At 41.9% G+C, this 21,106-nt stretch overlaps 2 protein-coding genes across 6 annotated transcripts in view; both read left to right on the forward strand.

Moving 5' to 3' along the window:
- The window catches only part of DNAJC6 (DnaJ heat shock protein family (Hsp40) member C6), a 172,995-nt gene extending 167,069 nt beyond the window's left edge, over nt 1-5,926 (forward strand). For 4 of the 5 annotated variants that reach the window (XM_069593851.1, XM_069593862.1, XM_069593871.1 and 1 more), the window contains exons 18-19: nt 1,775-1,951; nt 3,585-3,909. In XM_069593851.1, coding sequence (XP_069449952.1) covers nt 1,775-1,951; nt 3,585-3,686 — 279 coding nt within the window. In that variant the 3' untranslated portion in view covers nt 3,687-3,909. Of the gene's footprint in view, nt 1-1,774; nt 1,952-3,584; nt 3,910-4,181 lie in introns of those variants that run through there. The other variant, XM_069593855.1, reaches the window with a different exon arrangement.
- Nucleotides 5,927-9,461: 3,535 nt separating this feature from the next.
- LEPROT (leptin receptor overlapping transcript) lies at nt 9,462-20,700 on the forward strand. The gene is made up of 4 exons (XM_069593997.1): nt 9,462-9,646; nt 14,806-14,881; nt 16,189-16,375; nt 18,949-20,700. The coding sequence occupies exons 1-4, from the start codon at nt 9,631-9,633 to the stop codon at nt 19,063-19,065; spliced, it is 396 nt and encodes a 131-aa protein (XP_069450098.1). The 5' UTR covers nt 9,462-9,630; the 3' UTR covers nt 19,066-20,700.
- Nucleotides 20,701-21,106: the final 406 nt, after the last annotated feature.

Here is a 21,106-nt window from a genome sequence, read left to right on the forward strand (position 1 = left end):
ATATAATACACTTATTCCATACTACATAGTGTAGATTTTCTTCATTTACACTTTCAAATAAGCAATGGCACTCTTTAAGATGTAATCTTATCATTCAGATGGCATTGCAATCTACAGGTAAGTCATTATGATTTGGTGGTAAGAAGAATGCATTATTTATGTTCTCTGTTTCTGCTTTGGTAGCTTTATATAAGACTAGATTGACTGATGCCCTCAGAATCTCTTCTTTGCCGATAGAGAGGGAGCTATTGATTGATATGCCTGGGAATTACTCACTCCTATAATGTTAGACCTGGAGGTTTGGGAAGGTGAAAGGGAGGGAGGCTAAGGGAAGTGGGGTCTCTGGCCTCTACCCTGCTTCACTTCACTTTTAACCAGAGCATTTCTACTTTTATCTGTTTCCGATTCTTGGATGTCTAGGTAAGATTTTATTTGGGGAAAGAGAATGTTTTCATATTCTTTTCTTCTAAGGTTTGCAAACCAGTGACTATAACTTCATTGTTTCATAGATGAGAAAACAGAGATGTTACTTCATAGCTGAAGATATTATCTGGACAATGGTTAATTGGGGGACAAAAGGATGTTAATGTTGATGAATGGTGTGAGGTAGTGAAAAAGTTTGTGAAGATCAAGAGAATTGGAAAGCTTGTCACAGACAGGCTAAATTTCCACGTGACAAAGCACACTGACACTGTTACAGCCTGGAAGATGAGAGTCTAATCTGGTACTCCAAAACCGGAATGGCACAACCACTCAATGTTACGCATGTTGAAAAATATACCACTGTTGTTTTCCATAATGTGTTGAAGATGTAGAGATACAATTTGCAGTACAATATATGACACTCTGTTTACATTTGCTATTCACTTCATGCAGTGTTATAGAGGTTTTATGTTCCTGCTGCAAACACTGTGCTCATCTCAAGAGCCTTTGTGTATTAGGTAAACTCTGACAGTTTTCTGTAAAAGAAAGTGGTTTATGTCTTTTAAACCATGCTTGGTTATTTAGTTGGTATGGAGTATTTAATTGTTTGGGAGAGTAGTCATCATTCACTTTGAGCTTCTGTTACGTGCTAACTGCTGATTCATTGTTACAAACCTTTCGATTTAGTGACTTCATTTGTTATAACTATGATTATTTGAACTATGAATGGTCACAGTTGGAATGAATGACTAAATGTATTAATTCATTTAACAGACCTTTTCAAGCTCTTTTCCTGCCAGGCATACTGTTTCTGAGTTAGAGTGATATGTAAGAAACAGTATCCTTCTTCAGATAGGTCTGCCTAATGGCAGGGGAAAAACAAATGCACAGTTACAGTGAAATGTAGCACATTTTATGATAAACATATGTTTAAAAGGTAGCCTGGAGAAATTTGTTTTTGTTTTTTGAAGGAATTTGTGTGTGTGTGTACATGTCAGACACTCTGCTAGACATAGCAGATAGCAGGGACCCAGACAGACATGATGTGTGCCCTCGTGGAGTTCATACAGGCATAAGTCATTAACTCAGGGGGACCAGAGAGGAAGGAAGGTATTTAGACTTTCCAAGGTAGAACAGCATGAAGTTCCTGAGCAGGCTTTTGAAGGCTGATAAGGAGTTAACCAGAAAGAAGAGGTGTAGGGGGTGGAGGAAGAAGAGCCGTCCAGGTAGTGGGAAGGATGACCTAGGCAGGTACCTGATGTTGCTGGAGCTGGAGGGGTTTCCAGAGTCACAGTGGAGATGCTCTGGACTCAGAAGCATTTGAATTTCTTAACTGCCCCTGTGTTTACAGATTCTAGAATGGATTGAAGGCAAAGAGAGGAATATCAGAGCCCTTCTGTCCACAATGCACACTGTGCTGTGGGCTGGAGAGACTAAGTGGAAGCCAGTTGGCATGGCAGACCTGGTCACCCCGGAGCAGGTGAAGAAGGTGTACAGGAAGGCCGTGCTGGTGGTGCACCCGGATAAAGTGAGTACAGCCTGTCCTCCTGCACCCCTGCAGGTGTCTGGTCTTCCTGTCCTTGGTTTATAGCGTGTGTCAAGGAGTCATGCTTTCAACTTGCTTCTTATTAGGCCGTTTATATGATAAAATAAATTTCATAGGCTCAAAAATGTACTTAAACAAACAGTTATACTTTATGACACAGAAGCCAAGAAATCAAGCTATGCACTACAAATAATGGAATGAGGGCTTTACTTAGGTATGAGATTCATTACTGACTAATTTTCAGGAATCAGATAGAAGTTGTGCCTGACTTAAGGATGAACTCAGAGTTGGACAGAGGAAAATTTTCTCCTATAGTAATATGGCAGTATATTCAGCCAGGATTATACAATGAAAAAACTTTAGAATGTAGTTGGCAAAATTGGTGAGAATCAACCAAATATTGAAAATGGAGCTAAATTCATTACTATATTGATTATGCCAGTTTATATTTTCACTGAAGTACACACACACACACACACACATACACACACACTCTGCACTGTCAGAGACTTCAACCAGTGGATGGCCTTGTTGAGATCACCATAACACACAGAAACCTCCTTGACAGAATTGGGTCACTTGCCATCATATGGACTTTGTTATTGCTGTCTAGTCACTAAGCTGGTTCTGACTCTTTGCGACCCCATGGACTGTAGCCCACGAGCCTCCTCTATCCATGGGATTTCCTAGGCAAGGATAGAGTGGGTTGCCATTCCCTTCTCCAGGGGTTCGTCCCTACCCAGGGAGCAAACACGCATCTCCTGCATTGTGGGCGGATTCTTTACTGCTAAGCCACCAGGGAAGCCCCATCATATGGACCATGTCAGTCCTACAGTATGAGGCTGTGACTGAATCCTACTTGGGAACACACACTTGAATTTGATGTCTTAGATTTTCATCTCTCTAAACTTTTGGTGACAATCCAGATAGTATTAAAGAAACAGTGTATTTCAGTGACTCGAAGAGAAAGGGAAAGAGCCCAGAAAAGCCCACAAACTGTATGCCTGTGTTATGGGTCGCCAAGAAAATTTTTTTAAGAAATGGAATAAAGAGTGTTTCAAAATGCAGTCCATCAATCAGAGCTACGCAGTCATGAACCTTTGTCATTTGATAGGTAACTCTGGAGAATGGAGATATATCTTGTGCTGACCAATAAATTCTCTGTTACCTACTCAGTGACTGCTCACTACTAGCATATGTGAATTCCTGGGGGAGGGCTTTGTGGAGAGGTCATAGTAATTAGGGTCATGTAGATGGGGCTATGGGCTTCCCTGGTGTCTCAAGCGGTATAGAATCTGCCTGCCCATGCAGGAGATGCGGGTTTAATCCCTGGGTCAGGAAGATCCCCTGAAGAAAGAAATGGCAACCTAATCCAGTATTCTTAACTGGGAAATCCCACGGACAGATGAGCCTGGTGGGCTCTGTGGAGTCACAAAGAATTGGACATGACTTAGTGACCAAGCAACAATGGCAGCAAGATGGGGCTGTAAAAAGAGAAATGGTCTAACAGAAAAAGATTTCAGTTACTCAGAGTCCACATATTAGCAATGAAAATTTTAATATAAATAAAATTTTGGTCTGTGTTATCTAATGTGTATTTTTTTTCTTTCTGTAGGCTACTGGGCAACCCTATGAACAATATGCAAAGATGATTTTCATGGAGCTCAATGATGCCTGGTCAGAATTTGAAAATCAAGGCCAAAAGCCTTTGTATTAACTTATGAGCTTTTCCATTTCTGCTGCAGACCCGTGCTAATGCTTAGTGTGTGTCACAGTTCTGAGGTTTTTGCAGGTGAACCAAAAACTCCAGCAATGTGTATCCAGTACTTAACTGTTAAGTTACTTGTGAATTAATTCCTCTTTAATAAGGAATGTGGATGTTTGTTTCCTCAAGTCCCCACCATAAAAAGTCCAAAACAGGAAAGGAACTTTTAGTCAGATGACCTTGCAGAGTTTTTTTTTTTACAACATTCCAGCCTGCCCTGTGGGGAGCCTACTCAGCAATTTGTGGGGAAATTGAAAATACAGTCTACCAAGGGCATAGCACCCATCTCATTGTCTAAGGATAGGATAATGAGCCAAAGTTATAATAATAGGATTACACGATGGATTTTAACTAACAGTTTTGAGATTTTCTTAAAAAGATAAAATTTGAGCCATGGCTTTACGTAGACTTCAGGAACATGACCTTTTTTTTTTTTTTTTTTAACAGAAATTTACTATGGTATAATACTGTACACTTCTTTTGGTCAAGAGGACTAACAGATGTAAAAGAACCTGAACTGTGGGAAGTAATTATATTATAATCCAGTGATTACTACCAACACTTCCTTCCTGGATAAGCTAAAATTTAGTGAAAATGCTGACTGAAGAAAAATAGGGGCGCTAAAGCGGTAGAAATCTGTATTCCTGGTCAGAGAGTTGGGCTACTATCTTCTTTTCCCTTTAGAAAGATGTGGTAGCTTGAAGAATGTCTTAATGCCATAACAACAACCTGATTTGATGAAACTTCTAATTTTTGCTGTAAGGCTTAATGCTCCTCCTTTCGCTTAGCAGAGAAAATGCTCTTAGCTGGGAACAGATGGTAAGACAGTTTGGCGTGTACACAGTTGATCAGGAAGACTGTCTAGTATGGATCCCCTGTCCTCCAGGCTTGTGATTGGCTGTGGGAAGGAAATCGATGACCACAGTGACGGGGCAGTCGCAGCGAGAGACAGAGAGAGGCCACTTCAGATCAAGTCACGTGGCCTATCAAGGCTGCTTCTTTGAGGAACCAGGTTCCTCTTCCCACCTGATGAAATAGGACCTCTTGGATTCTTACAGTGGGGTTTATTATTCTGAAAGTCGTTGGGGGTCCACAGGAATAACAGTTGCACAGGAACATCTGTGAAAGTAAAGCAGGAGTGAAACCTTGGCAGACTTCAGACTGGTTGGATCTCAGTTCAGTGTTTTGGCTGTCTCTCACTTTGAGGGGCGAGTGGTTGTTTTCCATGACTTTGGTAGATCTCTCTGGGTGTGCAGGTACACGGTGTGCAGAGGATATTCATACAGAGCAGATGGGCAGAAAGATCTTGATCTAATCTTAAAAGGTTTGTGCTCAGTATTGTGAAAAGCTTTCAAAAATTGTTTTTAAAAGACAATCCTTTTTTGTTGTTTCTTTCTGTTTTTCATTTTCTTGTGGCAAACTGTACTGGAAAAGCAGCATGTCAAAAATACTTTATGTTCTATATACAACTCTCTTCTTTCTTTCTCTCTTTCTTCCTTTCTTTCCTTCATTCTTTTTTTGTTGTTGTTATAAAGGTTCATTATTTATTTTACCTTTTGCTGACAATGTGAAACTCGCCTCAAATATTCTCTTTTTAAATATACAGCTGTAAACTGTTCAAAGTAACCATAAAAAACTAGGTGTTATTTATTAACATATTATAAAATAATGTTTGCAGTATGTGCTTGTCTTATTTAAAATTGGAATGTGAGACATGTTGCTGTGACTTTTTTTCTCATTCACATCTGTAGATATTGTGTGAACTACAGTATATAATAATAATTAAAAGGATACTATGTGAATGTCACGTACATTTTGAAATGATAGAACTATATTAGCTTGGTATCATGTTGGATAATTCATCCATGTTCACAGTTTAAAACATCATTAAACATTATGTAATTAGCACTGAGAAAGAATCTTATCTAACTTAAATTTGGGATGCTCCCTATCTCTTTTCCAGATACATTATAATTCTGGACCCCTATTTATCTCAAAACACTTAACATATGCAGACCAACAGGTTTTCGCATTCCTTTTAAATATCTGGTTGTGACAAAGCTCGTTGTTGATCGGATTCACTGTTTCATTCATATTTATTGTAATATATTTTTTTGTTTTGTAAATATGTTACAGTCAACAAAATGTGATTGGTCTAAAATATTTGTAATGTATATTAAAAGGCTCAAAAATATTTGTAGAAACATAAGTTATTTTTTTCACTCATAGGAATGCAACAACAAGCTTGAATTATACCTTCTGACATGATTCACTTTTAAGAAAAGTTATGGGGAAAGAATATGCTGCTGCTGCTGCACATGTAATACATTTGTACAAAACATAATCTGATAGAATTTATCGATTTATACTTTAGCCACCCCCCCTTACTACCCTTGCCTCCATATACAGACACACTTTTGATCATGCTGCATGAATGCTGTGTTCCTAAAAGAATCAGCACAGAAATCCTGGCTTTAGCTAGGATATTAATGCATTTTTCTGCTGAGGCAAAGGGTTGGATCCTGGGAGTCTGAGACTTTGTTGCAGAAAACAGATCATTTATCTCTTTAAAAAGAGAAGCAGCATGTTTACTTGGAAACAAATGTTGCAAATCAGAAGTATTTGAATTACCATTGCTGTGTCCTTGTCTGAAAGAATCTTCAAGTTGGCCCCTAGGTGGTGCTAGTGGTAAATAACTCTCCTGCCAATGAATGAAATGTAAGAGAGGTGGGTTCCATCCCTGGGTGGAGAAGACCCCCTGGAGTAGGAAATGGCAAACCACTCCAGTATTCTTGCCACGGAAAATCCCGTGGACAGAGGAGCCTGGTGGACTATAGTCCATGGGGTTACAGAGTCAGACACAACTGAAGCCACTTAGCCCGCTACTGATGAAACACTGCGTAAGGAATGAACATGCAAGTTGAATTCCAGAGCCAGTTATCACAGCAACAGGACAGTTTCCCTGCTGACAGCATCTACTGGGGAATTTAGGAGTGGGGAACAATTCAAGCGCTGATTTTCTGACTTCAGATTTAAACTGTTTAAGGTTTGAGCTCAGCTTTCCTACTCAGTAGGTACCATCTGAGCCTCAGTTTTCTCATCTGTAAAGTGAAGATAATAAAACCTAGTTCATAGTGTGAGAATTGAATGCAAGGAGAGAATATAAAAAATTTATCCTAAGAGGTCCTGTTTAGTCCTAGCCAGTTTTTGACAGTGGACATGGATCTTATATTTCCAAGTAACACACTGACAGCAAGTTGGGAAAGGGTTCAGCTTCTAAGGTTTTTACTTTCTGTTTTTGATTGAAAGTCTTCTTTATTCTTGACGAAATACAGAATGGGATAGTAGAACAGTTTTTCAGTGAACCTCTGGTAAGAGGAAAGCAGATTTTCTCAGAAGATGGTTAAAGTCTCTGGTAAGATGGCTAAGTTCCTCTTTAAAGTGTTTCATAAACTGGGAAGAACAGCTGGTGTGGGCAGGAAAGTTACTGGAGACAAATACTGTCTCTGCATTTTTCTGATTCTAGACATCACCCTGGGGCAAACTCCTCATCTTTTTGCCTCTCACCATCTTCCAGTTTCTTACTGCTAAGCCCAAGGCATTCAAACCAAGCTTTGCCTCTGAAGTGTCACTTTTCTCCAAATCGTTTCTCTCCCGTGGGACTGGCCTTAGGGCGACAGGGGAGGCTGCAGCAAGCCCTTACCTATGGTTTTCTACATACCTGGCGCTGTGTGCAGTCTCTCAGTCATGTCCAACTCTGCAGCCCCGTGGACTACATAGCCTGCCACATTCCTCTATCTGTGGCATTCTCCAGGCAAGAATATAGAAGTGGGTTGCCATTTCCACCCCCAGGAGATCTTCCCAACTCAGGGATCGAACCCAGGTCTCCTGGATTGCAGGCGGACTTTTATCGTCTACCAGGGAAATCACACACCCCTGGTAGGTGGTTGGGAATCGAAGGGAAAATGTGAGATTTGACCCCATAGAAAATCCTCATCAGTTAAGGAGAATTTTCCTCATGAGTGCAGCTTTGCACTTCGGTAAGGGAGCTAGAAAGGGGGCTTCCCTGGTAGCTCAGTGGTAAAGAATCTGTCTGCAATGCAGGAGACGTGTATGCGATCCCTGGGTTGAGAAGATCCCCCAGAGAAGGAAATGCCAACCCACTGTAGTATTCTTGCCTGAGAAATACCATGGACAGAGGAGCCTGGCTACAGTTCCATGGGGTCTCAAGAGCCAGACACGACTTAATGGCTGAACCACCATCACCACCAAGCGAGCTAAAAACCCAGGCTGCCAGAGTTTGGGTGGTGGGCAGTTTTCCCTGCCACCCAATATAGGGAACTCAGCATAGGGAAAGAGAAGTTCTTAGTGATCTTGGATAGATCACAGGCTACAAAGTAAATAATGCAGTGTTAACTCTGGATCTGCAAATTGTGCAGTGAGCTAGGGACTAGCAACAAAGTTTTTAATAAGTGTACCTTCTATCTAGGAGGAGAAATGGGAGGAGCTAGGAACATAAACTCACAAGTAATTAAACGTCTTGAGACGATAATATGCTCAATGTACAATTTAAAAAAGGAAACCAAGCAGGGGTCCTGAAAGGTGGTGGTAGTGAGAATTTGTATTTCTATAGTCAGGGAAACCCAGATTTCCCAGAACTCCTTTAGCTTTCAGTGCTGTTGAAAAATTTTAAAAAGTGAAAGAAAAGGAGCATCATCATAAGGTATGGGGATTCTCAGCTAGAATGCGGGATAAGTGACCCATAGTCCAATCTTCTCCAAAGAATTGTGTTAGCAGGGAAGTCCTAGCCTTTCTGGGCCTCTTTCTGTAGAGATAAAATGAAGCCTTTGGACCAGATGGTTTTTAATATCTCTTCCAGATTGTACCCACAAAGCCAAAACTCTCTGTCCTGTGAGCAGAGTACGAAGTGGTCCAGTGAAGTCTAAACTGGCCTTGCTTACCTGCAGACCTTGAGGCCCAGGATATAGAAATAATAGCTGTTTATTTAAATATTCATGAAAGCCTCAAGCACAAAATAGCTTGTTTTTTGTTTCTATAGATACACCTGAGCGTAAAGGAGAAAACGCTAGTGCCCGAAAAGTGCTCAAGTTGGTATTAAGCAAGGCCAGGCCAGGCATACAACAGGATCCTTGGGGCCTCTTCTCTGGTGTCCCCATCCATTCCTCCGCCACAGCTACGTGAACGCAGACAGGCACACAAACGCAGTCTAGGCCTTAGAGAAAGTAATGCCAGAGAAAGCGGGTATCCCTGCTCTACCGACTGTTATTTTCCCCCTCCACTCTCTATTTTCGCCATCCTCACGCAGAAATTCCTTGCAGCCAGGAATCGCGGTTCCCACCCTTCCGTGCTATGGTGGACGCGTCCCTAGTGGGCTGTGGGGAACTCTGGGCCCGCGGACCCAGCGATTCGGCGGAGCCGGGATTCCGGCCAACCAATGGAAAGGAGGAGCGTGGGGCAATTTCGGGGTTTATGCAGAAGCTCGGGACCTAAGGGAGCATCGTCACCGCTATCCTGAGAAAGCGGGTTTGCGGTGCACTCCCATCAGCGTGACGGGTGGGTAGGAACGGGGATCTCCTTGGGTGAGCGGGAGGAGATGCGGTCTGGTCTTGGGAGGGTTCTGAGTGGCGGGGACAGGGGCGGGGCTCTGATTGCGAAGGGCAGAGACGGGCAGGGGCGTGGCTCTGCGCGGCGGGGGCGGGGCCTGGCAGGGGCGGGGCCCTGAGTGGCTAGGCCCGGGGAGATTGGAACCGTCAGGGGCGGGGCTCTGCGAGGCGGGGCGGGCTCGCGAGCCTAGGTACGGCCCTGGGCCGGGCCTCGGGCGGGGCTGGGGCCGTGGCAGGAAGCCGGAAGCAGCCGCGGCCCCAGCTCGGGAGACATGGCTGGCGTTAAAGGTACATCCTAGGTTCCTAGCTCGCTAGTCCTGCGGTGGGGTCGCCGCCTTGGCTCTGGGCTATTCCTGGAGCTGCGCCTTCAGCGCGTGGGCTGGAAACGGCTTCCCCAGATGTGCCATCGTTCCCTCCTTTCCCGGTGGGAAGGAGTTCGCCTGCTCTCTTCGCTCCTTGGGGTGCGGGTGGAGGCGTGTTTTGGGGAACCTCAACCTTTTTCTGCAAAGCTATTAGTCTTCACTCTTTCACCCAGCGTGTCCGGGTCGCTGCAGGCGAAGCCCTCTCCGGGAGCATTCCTTCCCTGGGAATCACCGGCTAGCCCGGGTTGGGCATCACCTCCCGGATTGCTTCCCAGTTCCTCGGGAAGCGGTTCCCACCCCCTCCTCTGCCTAGTTTTAAACTGGGCTTTCACTTCCGGTCATATTCACCCTAACGCCTCTCCCCGCTTTTCCTGCCACTTTGCCGAGTTTCCCACTTTTTCCAGACGAGCCATTGTCTCCAGTGTTCTCGGCATTAGAACATTTACATCTGTCGTGTCGTGTAAATTAATTTTTACAATTGGGCTGAGTTGGCTGCAGGCGGGTGTCAGCGAAGAGCACCCTGAAATGTTGTATTTGTCTTAATTGTAGAGAGTAGATTAGGTGGGATTTTCTCATTACTTTCATCAGTGTTTATTCATTTATGGACAGACAGGAAGGTGGTATAGTACTTTAAAAAAATACAGTTTATTTACAATATCGTGTTAATTTCAGGTGTACAGCCCAACTCTTCAGATACACACACACGTATATACTTCAGATTCTCTTCCCTTATATACGAAATACTGAGTATAGTTCCCTATGCTATACAGTAGGTCTCTGTGCAGTGGGTCTTCCCTGGTGGCTCAGACGGTAAACTGTCTGCTGCAGTGTGTGAGACCTGGGTTCGTTCCCTGGGTCGGGAAGATCCTCTGGAGAAGGAAATGGCAACCCACTGCAGTACTCTTGTCTGGAAAATTCTTGGACCGAGAAGCCTGGTAGGCTTCAGTCCATGGGATCGCAAAGAGTCGGACACGACTGAGTAACTTCACTTTGTGCAGTGAGTGTTTTTGCATGGGACAGTTGATTTTTAAAAGGGGAGTACCAAGAACACCAGTTCCCTCATCTGTGCTCCTTCAGAGTGAAGGGGAATGCCAGCAGTGGGAGAGGTTATTGGAAGGCTTCCTGTTGGTTTGGTAGGACCCACCCCATTAGATGTCTAATCTTTTGAATAGAGTAGGATAACTTGTTTCCATGTTGGAGCTCCTATCCTTGAAATTTGTACACAAAGATCTTCCCTCTCTAGTTAATCAACATATGCTGTAAACATGCATACGGTTATATTTGAACACATGTATGTGTTTGCTATGAAATTTATCTGAGTGTGTAAACTGTTAGCAGACATATTTTAAAATTATTTCTGGCGGACTTTTATGATTGGCATTAATTTAGTAAACATGATTTACTTGGACAGTGTACATTTTGTAATATTCCATTTGAAGCCAGTGCAGAAAACCAATAAGAAGTAGCACCACTACGCTTTGTTTAGTCGTGTCCGGAAACTATCAAATAATAATGTTTATGTGTGAATGTGTTAGAAGTTGCATTGTAGTGAAAAAAAAAAAAGATCGATTATGAAATGGAAAAGGACTAAGGAAGCTTTTTGCAGATAATTTAACTTTTGAAGAAGGACTGCTGTTAGATGAGCAGTTGTGTGACACGGCTGGAAATAATTGTGTTACTGTTTAAATGTCTAAGGTGTGCTCAGATACAGTGTGAGGACCAAGATGGTATTGCAGGCTGACTCTATCCCCCAAATAAATACATTCAAGTTCCAGCTCCCCAGTGTCTGTGAATTTGACCTTATTTGGAAATATGGTCTTTGCAGATATAATGAAGTTAGGATGGTATCGGATTAGTTGTACTCTAACCCAATGACTAGTGTCCTTGTACGAAAAGGGAAATTTAGGCCTGGATAAATATAGGGAGAACATCATAGGAGGACAGGCAGAGCTTGGAATGATGCAGCTGTGAGCTGGAGAGGATCAGAGATGGCAGGCGACTGCCAGTAGTTAAAAAGAGGCAAGGAAGGAGTCTTCCCTTAGAGTCTTCTGCTAAGTCACTTCAGTCATGTCTGACTCTGTGTGACCCCATAGACGGCAGCACATCAGGCTCCCCCGTCCCTGGGATTCTCCAGGCAAGAACGCTGGAGTGGGTTGCCATTTCCTTCTCCAATGCATGAAAGTGAAAAGTGAAAGTGAAGTCGCTCAGTCGTGTCTGACTCTTTGCGAGCCCATGGACCACAGCCTACCCAGGCTCCTCTGTCCATGGGATCTTCCAGGCAAGAGTACTGGAGTGGGGTGCTGTGGGAGCAAATGTCCTTTCTAGATACGAGATAGTAAATTTCTGTTGTTCTAAGCCACCCAGTTTGTGATGCATTTTTAATAGCAGGCCTAGGAAACTAATGCAGATGGCATTACCAAACCCTGTGCCAGGGAATAGGACCAGTCTCCCAAAAGAGGCATTCCTTGCTCTGAATCTAAAAGGATCAAGAAGACTTCACCTGGCAAAGGACTGGGGTGAGGGCAGAGTTTATTCTAGTGGAGAGAACATGTGACACGAGGCAGAGGTGCGCCTCCAGCGCTAGAACAGCTCATAGGCTGTGAAAGCAACTGTGAAGGTGATACCAGCTTTGTGTATTCGAGAGGTCACTGTCTGCTATGTGGAGGATAGATTGGAAGAGTCATGAGGTGAAGGCAGGCCTCAGATGCTAAGGGTCTGAACATGGATGATAAGTAGCGGAGGGCACAAGAGAAGAGGTGGTTGTCTTAATCCTTTAAGATTGCTAGGACAAAAATACCATAAGCTGGGTGGCTTAAATAACATTTATTTCTTAGTTTGAGAGGCTGGATCTGCACAATCAAGGTGCCAGCAGATTTATTGTCTGGTGAAGGCTTGCTTCCCGGTTCCTGGACAGATATCTTTTTGCTGTATCCCCACACAACAGAAGGGGTTAGGAAGCTCTGTGGAGTCCCTTTATAAGGGTCCTAATCCTGTCATGATCTAATCACCTCCTACCACCATCTCACTGGATGTTAATATTTAATATGAATTTGGGGAGTGGGGACATAATCAGTTAATCTTTTTCAGTGGGTTTGAGTGAGGTCTGGGAGATTGAGTCACCCTGACTTACTGATTTTCTAGAAAATGGAGTGTAGGCCTGGTGTTAGTCTTTCAAGATAGAACCTTGGAAAGGAAGAAGTGTGTGTTTGGGAGGAGAAGGGGAGATGTTTCCGTTTTACACATGTTGAAGTTGAGTTGTATGTTGACTACCCAGAGAAGTCCGGATTGGAGTTGGAGGTGCAGGCTGAGTTCTTAGGAGTTACTTCAAACTGTTAGATGTAGCTGGGTCCTTGTGGTACCAGGGAGCTTTGTGTTGAATGCAGTGTCCCAGCAAGAGTGTGGAGTGATAGGTGAATTTGGATTTCTGGGTAGCTCCAAGTTTAAGAGATGGCCTAGGATGTAATTCCTGAAAAAGAAAAAGGAGGTAAAGAGCATCAACTGGAGATACAGTTTTGAACTTTGAGTGATTAGTGTCCCAGAATAGAAGAAAAAGGTCTATACTTCATAGCTCTGAATGGTCTCCTGTAGGACAAAGTGGTGCAGGTGGTTAGGCAGGTGCAGGTTCTGTACCCGCCGCCCCCCCCCCCCCCCGACAGAACCAATGAGGAAAAGATCATCTATAGTGAAACAATATGGGAAAAGTTACTTTTGTCCAACGCCCCCCCCCCCCCCCGCCCAAAGTGACATGTACTAAATGGAAAAATGTATAAAACTGACAGTCCTTCCTTGTCCTCTAACATCTGTATACTCCCAGATGTTTTTAAAAATCTCCTAGGTGTCTTCCTATATAAGTCTCTCCAGATTGCCTCTTAAAGTAAAAGGAAGCAATCAAAATGTTAGTTGGTTTACCTAATGATTAACTTTTGAGTATTATGGATTTTTTTCAGAGGAGTACTTGGATAATTCAGTATCCTCTGCTTGTGATTGCTGCCTTTATCAAAGACCGTTGCTAAAATGAGCATATACTTACATCAGTATTTGCTTATTGCACGCCTGCCTTTAGTCATGATCAAAGGGTTTATATTACAGGGAGACAGTTTGGGGTACAGTTTAAGGAAAGAGGGTTTTCAGCATCTGAAATCACTTTATATAGGTTATCTCATTTGAGTCCCATAAACTCCCTAATAAGTTGGCATCATTATTCCCATTTTACAGCTGAATAATCCGGTTTAAGGAGGTTCAGCTTCTACCACAGTCACACAGTCAGTGACAGAGTTACCAACATGAACCCATGTTGGTGACCCAGAGCAGTGCAAGATTTTTTAAACAACTCTGTTATTCTCTCACTCACCAGTGGACAAAGCAAACACATTTCTACCTCCTCAAAGATTAGTGTCCAACAGATGCAGGGAATTGATATTCAGGGGATACTAGTTGGGAAGAATTTGCTATGAAGACATGAAAGTAATCTTCAAATACTTGAAGCCCTGTGGTATGGGGAGGCACAGTGATCAAAGGGTTTATATTACAGGGAGACAGTTTGGAGTACAGTTTAAGGAAAGAGGGTTTTCAGCATCTGAAAACTGTCAGAATGAAATAATCTGCCTCAGGAGATAGTGAGTTTCCCTTCACTGGTATTGTATCAACTGGCTGTCTGGCCTCTTAGTATGGGTGTTAAGGAATTCATACATTAGACGGGCTGAGTACTGGAAAGGCTTGAGCTCATTCTCCACCTGAAGATTTAAGAGTAACAGACATAGGCTGTCATTTGCTAGTCAAATGTAACATCAACCAATAAAATAAGTAAATCTCTTTCAATGAAATAAGCAGTTTTTTTTGTTAAAAAATGTAAAATTAAGGTATAATTCACATATCAAAAATTAGGCTTTTTAAAGTGTAAAATTCTTTACACTCTAAAAATTATTAAAGTGGTCTTTAATATATACACAAGGTTGTACAACCATTACTACTTTGTAATTCCAGGACATTTCATCCATCCCAGAAGAATCCTTCTCCATTCCTCTCCCCCTCCCCCAGTCCCTGATAACCATTGGAACCTATAACTCTTGATTTTATTTTTCCCAGCTCTTGTGGCATTATCTTTCAGTGGGGCTATTGGGCTGACTTTTCTGATGCTGGGATGTGCCTTAGAGGATTATGGGTAAGTTATTTCAGAAAGAACTATTCTTTTTATGTCTTTGTCACTATTAGTATGGGTGTTAGAGAGTTTGGTCAATTTAGCACCAAGCTCTAATGAATGAATTGCTGCTGCTGCTGCTAAGTCACTTCAGTCATGTCCGACTCTGTGCGACCCCATAGACGGCAGCCCACCAGGCTCCCCCATCCCTGGGATTCTCCAGGCAAGAACCCTGGAGCAGGTTGCCATTTCCTTCTCCAATGCATGAAAGTGAAAAGTGAAAGTGAAGTCGCTCAGTCATGTCCGACTCTTAGCGACCCCATGGACTGCAGCCTACCAGGCTCCTCCATGGGATTTTCCAGGCAAGAGTACTGGAGTGGGGTACTATTGCCTTCTCCAAATGAAGCCCAAATTACAAACCCAGTCCCTTAGTTAGTTGTATTTGTGCAGAGAAAAGCTCTTTTCAAAATTGATGTGTTCATTTAATGAGAGTTTATTGAAGACTTCCTCTGGACCAGCTGGGGATACAAGAATGATGAGACGCAGTCCTGTCCTCAGGGAGCTTGCAGTTCTAGTTACAAGTGAGAGACAGGCAGACAGTCCAGTCAGAAGAGATGTGTACAAAGTACAGTGAGAGCTTCGAGAAAGAGAACCTGAGTTTCCCTGGTAAAGTCAGGGAGGACTGCATAGAAGAGGTTGTCCTTAACCTGAGACTTTGTGGATAAATAAGTTTATCAGGTCGATGAGTCAGGAGAGGGCATTCCAGGCAGAGGGAGTATTTAAGAAATAGAAAAGCTAATGTGGTTACAGATGAAGCGAATGAGGGAAGATGGCACGGAATGAATGGAAGAAGTTGGCCAGATCATGTGAGGCTTTGTAGGCCAGGGCAAGGAATCTTGAGTTTTACTCCAAGAAATTGAAAGTTTTCCAACCTGCACACACTCAGATAATTTCTACTGAATGAACATGTGCAAGGCACTGTGCTATGTTCTAGATGGAAAGCAAAGATGACTAAGTTAGGATTCTGACCCTAAAGAAACTACAGCTCAGTAACACAGAAAACCATAAACATTCTAGATTTTACATTGTGTCATTGTTTCTTAACACAGTATAAGCTGTCTGCATCTTAATGTACTAGGAATTTTTAATCATCACTACTTAATCATCAGCTGTTCCTGGAAAATAATCATCTCATGCACTGATGTTGACAACTGAATAAATAATTGTTGACCTAGACATTTAAAAGAATATAAACTTTGAAACAGTAGTGTATCTTTAATTACGATGTAACTAACTTTTCGTTTTGGATTTCTCCTGGGTCCAACCAACAGCGTTTACTGGCCCTTGTTTGTCCTGATTTTCTACGCCATCTCTCCCATCCCCCATTTCATTGCCAAACGAGCAACATATGACTCCGATGCAACAAGTAGTGCCTGTCGGGAACTGGCTTATTTTTTCACTACAGGAATTGTTGTTTCTGCCTTTGGATTTCCTGTTATTCTTGCTCGTGTGTCTGTGGTAAGTCTTGTCTATTGTTTTGACCAGCTATCGCCGAGGTTACTTCACAGGCCTGTGTCTGGAACCACAGTTTCATTTCCACTGCTTAGACTTAATACTCAAAGCCAGACATATTTTTAGTTTCTGTATTCCCCTATCAACATCTTGTGATTTAGATCTACCTATCAATATCTTGTGCATGCTTTCAAAATGCTTTCTTTGTTCCTCTTTTGACTTTTAACCAGACCAAGTGATTTCTTGCTTTTTCTGTTGTAAGCTATTTTCTGGAATTATTCTGAAATCCTTGCCTCGTATTGTAGGGAAATCCAGAGACTCATGTAGCAATACTTTTCTAGTTCCAAAATAAACATCAAAAGGGGTCCTGGTCACCTAATTCCAGTGTGTGTATGTGTGTGTGGTGGCGGGGGGTGGGGGTGGGGTTGTTTGCTACACCGTTAAGGAGCAATCCTTCCACACCAGGTGAGTATCCTACAATTCAGCTCAAATCTGATTCCATCTACCTGGAGACAGCAACAGATTCTACTGGTTCAGGGCTCTGTCCCACAAGACTACCTCCCTCTTCAGATGCCAATCACAAGTCCAGGTAGCTACCCATGCTTCTGACTGACTGGCTATAAATCAGAGGTTTCCACCATAAAAATAGTCACTCTCATCACGAAGTTTCAAGGATTTTAGAAGCTCTGTGCAGAATATGGGGACTGATCAAATAAATATATATTTCTTAATATAAGTCACAATCTCATACCCAATTCTTCTCCTGCAAATAGCATCATGGACATAATTCTCAACACAATAGTTACATATTGAGGGAAAACTATATAGCTACGGAAAGATACAGTGAGTAATATGACATCTTCATATTGTCAGTGAGAAAATTAATGACTCACTCACTCACTCAATCAATCAAATGGAAAATTTTATTTACCTCGACCTGAGGATCATACCCCAGGAGATGACTGTTTCTCCTGCAAGAGATCAAACCACAGTTACATAAGTTTTAGAGACAAATGGTTATATGTCAAATGACATACTATTTACCATTTACACAATCCAGATTGGCATGTATAAAGTGAGCAGTGGGTCATAGGTCATCGTGGCCCCCTACATCATTAAGAAGGAAGATTATCTCCTAAGCAGTTATGACCCTTTATGGGATTAGGAAGGAATGTTAAGAGGCAATGTTACCTCCTAAGGAGGTCTGGTTAATACAGATGCACCATACACAAAGGGGAGGGAGGAGGCCTGAACAAGAAGAGAAAATTTTATGTTTAATTTTTTCTTGTCTTGCCATAAATATGCACTTTATTTAATCAGTATCCAATATAAAGTTTTTATCTCCAAAATATACATTATGGGTATAATTTATTCAGTTCTTTGACATTCACTGTCTTCCATACTATTTGCTTTTATTTCCCCCAGTTACATACTGTCTCAATTTCATGAGACTCTTATTTGGGACATTGAATAGCAGACCTACACAAGTGCTATTTATTCATGTAGTATACAGAGCATATACTGTTTATAGGACACTCGGAATAAGAACCAGATACTGTCTCTGTTCTCAAAAGAGAACAGAAACTAGCCTGATGGGTAAGTATAGCATAAGTGTACTATATGTGGTCATTAAAACATGATCAGAATGGCATAGGCGCACCAAGAAGAGAGAAATTACATCTGGTATTTGATGTGGCTTCTATGGATAAATACTATTTTGATTAAAGTAGAAAAGACAATCATGTGGAATGGTTCTCAAATGCAGAAATGAAATGTATGGACTAAAGAGTAGTCCAATATGATGGAGCAAAAAGGGAGAGGTTGAGATTGAGGCTAGAAAGGCTGGAGAAGCCTGACTGGGGAAGGTCTGGAATGCCTGGCCAGTTTGAACTCTGTCTAGATAACAGAAGCACGGAAGGTTTTTCAATGTAAGATGGGCATGATCTTATCCCTCTGGTGCCTTAGACTAGCACTTCTTAAATTTTTCTCTAAGGATTCCTATTTTTATCTTTCAAATACTGCATCATGTTTTATGAAAAAATTTTCACTGATGTTCTCCGCTTGTTGAAACAAAGTATGCCCACTAGAGGGTACTCTCATCCCCAACTGTGCCTCTGGAAAACCATCTGCCACGCTGGAAAGCTCTTTTTAGTTGCATCCAGAGTATTATTTAAAATCTTTTGCCTGGAAAAGAAACAAATCAGTCTGCAACTCTCCAGTTCATATCCTCATGAGAAAAGGCAATATATCCAGGACTTCTAGTAACCAATATTGTAATTGGACCCTTTCTAATCTTGCTTTGTGTATTTTACTGAAGGCAGTCATTGTCTCATGAAAACAAGTAGAGAAGTATGTCTAATGGGGAAAATGTTAAGGATGATACCAGACTTAATTAACAAGCATCACGAAATGATTAGACTAATTACTGAACTGTTCACCATCTCCTGCCTATTACATTGTTAAGCCTTTTAGCAATTTTATTTAGTATTTCATTGGCTGTTTCTGACGCAGAAAATAATATATTTGCAAAGAGTACAATATAAAGATTTAATCCTCTTTTTAATCCTCTTGTGTTTCAGATCAAATGGGGAGCCTGTGGCCTGGTGCTGGCAGGCAATGCAGTGATTTTCCTTACAATTCAAGGTTTCTTCCTTGTATTTGGAAGAGGAGATGATTTTAGCTGGGAGCAGTGGTAGCCCGTGCTTTATCCTGACAAAATGCATTTAATTTCTTAGAATCCATGCTGTTTGTATATGTGTGCACATGTGGCCTTTTACTATGAAATTTAATACGCTGGTTTTTTATACCTTTGTAATCATGTAATCACTTTAAGGAGGACTACATGGGGAAAAGTTTAATTTTATTCCCAACCAGTAGACTTCTCCATTCACTCAAGTTGAGTCATGTTGTTCAGCTGTTCATATAGTCATAGTATGGTGCTGTCAGAAAATACGTTAACATACGTTTGCCCACTCTGCGTGCCACATCTCCACCTGCAGCCCAGGGATCTGCTTGGGTGGGTCCATAACACTGGGGTTATCTCAGCTCTCCTCAGGACTTCCAACATATACTTGTGGCTCAGAGAGAAGGAGGTGGCCCCCTCTTTGTGTTGCAGACTCTTGCTTCTCCAAGTATGGTCCATAGGAGCATCAGCATCTCAAAGTGTGGTCCATAGGAGCTTAACTACAAATGCAGAACCTGTGGCCCCACCCACAACCCAGCTCACTTTGGTGAGATCTCAAGTGAATCCTATGCACATGAGAGTTTGAGAAGCATGTTCATGAAGAAATAAGCATTGCTGTCCCCTTGGCTGAACCACTTAGCTTGTGTGGGCATTAGCAGCTTGTAAAAGCTGTTTCCCCTTCCCCTCATGTTGAGGCCTGGTTCAGATTCTCCTTGATGTTTGTGCAGTGTCCAAACCTATAATTTATAGGCTGTTCCTCAGATTTGTGAAATGTGCTCAATAGCGAACAGCCATGGCTTCACATTTTCTAAAAAGCAAATGCTGTCTTCACAGTGGAGGGGAACAGAGCCCCTGCTGGGAGACAGTGGATGGAGGCTGGACTAGAACTGTCCCCTGCTTCAGCAGGATGGGGAGGATTGGACAAGTAATACTGTTTAATTTCCCTTTATAGTCTGACATTTCTCCCCAGTTATTTCCCTGTGCTGTTCCCCTCAACCTTCACCAGCACCCCTAAGCCCCCCAAAACACACTCCCAGCAGTTCTGATTGGCCCGCACTTCTTTATGGCTCAGCTTCTCCTTTCTACAGAGACATGGAGCCAAGTAAGCGAGCAGAGGGTGAGCTGCTTAATTTTATTTACATGTGATGTACTTACTGTCTTCCATGTCCTATAGGACTTTTAATAACACTTTATGCTAGTTTTAAATGAATCATTGAGAATTAATGTGATGCTAGGTTCTGTAATCACAGTTTTTGTAGCTCAACTTTTTGTCCAAGACTTATCAAGAAAAAGAATTTTGGGAACTAGAACTGCTTGATTAGAATATAAGCAATGATTTTAAAGCATTATTAATGTATGATAACTGACATGCATTCAAAACTCTGAAACCTTGATGTTTGTAACCCCTTTGTATTCTGGAATGATGTTGGGATCAGAAGAGTGATACCTAAAATGATAATGTGCAGTGATATTTAGCCCTGTGCGTGATTTTATGTTTTCAGTGTACTGTGTACTTATAGAATTGTTAAAGTTGTTATTTCCAATATTTATACTAGGAAAATTATATAGACACTTTATGATTTTAACCAGCATTTTTAATGACATTTGCACTTACTGTATTGTAATAAACTCCACTTTTAACACAAAAGTTTAACTAAAAGTCTTTATTCTGATGTTGATTTGCATAAATGGTAACCCAAAAAATGAAAATTTCTTGGTGTTCTGAAATGTGCAGTTTTAAGCAATAATCTGTCCTGCATTAGAATAATAGCAATAAGTTGTAAGGTACCATTTTGGATGTGTAGTTGGCTTGTAATAGCTTTTCTTTTCCTAAGATGGAGAAACTGTTAATACTACGTTTTGCAAAAGTTCCTTTGTTGCTTATACACATTTTAAATAGCCAGTGTAGCTTTAGTGTGTAGTCTCCAGCATTGCTTCTTGATTATATTTCCAGGATGATACAAAGTCCTTCATGTAGAGTATTTGTGGGATGGAAATACTAATGTGTTGGAAACACTAATGGAAACACTAATGTGGCTACTAATGAAATGGTT

Source organism: Ovis canadensis, chromosome 1 (genome assembly GCF_042477335.2).
Source record: "Ovis canadensis isolate MfBH-ARS-UI-01 breed Bighorn chromosome 1, ARS-UI_OviCan_v2, whole genome shotgun sequence".
NCBI classification, from domain to species: domain Eukaryota; kingdom Metazoa; phylum Chordata; class Mammalia; order Artiodactyla; family Bovidae; genus Ovis; species Ovis canadensis.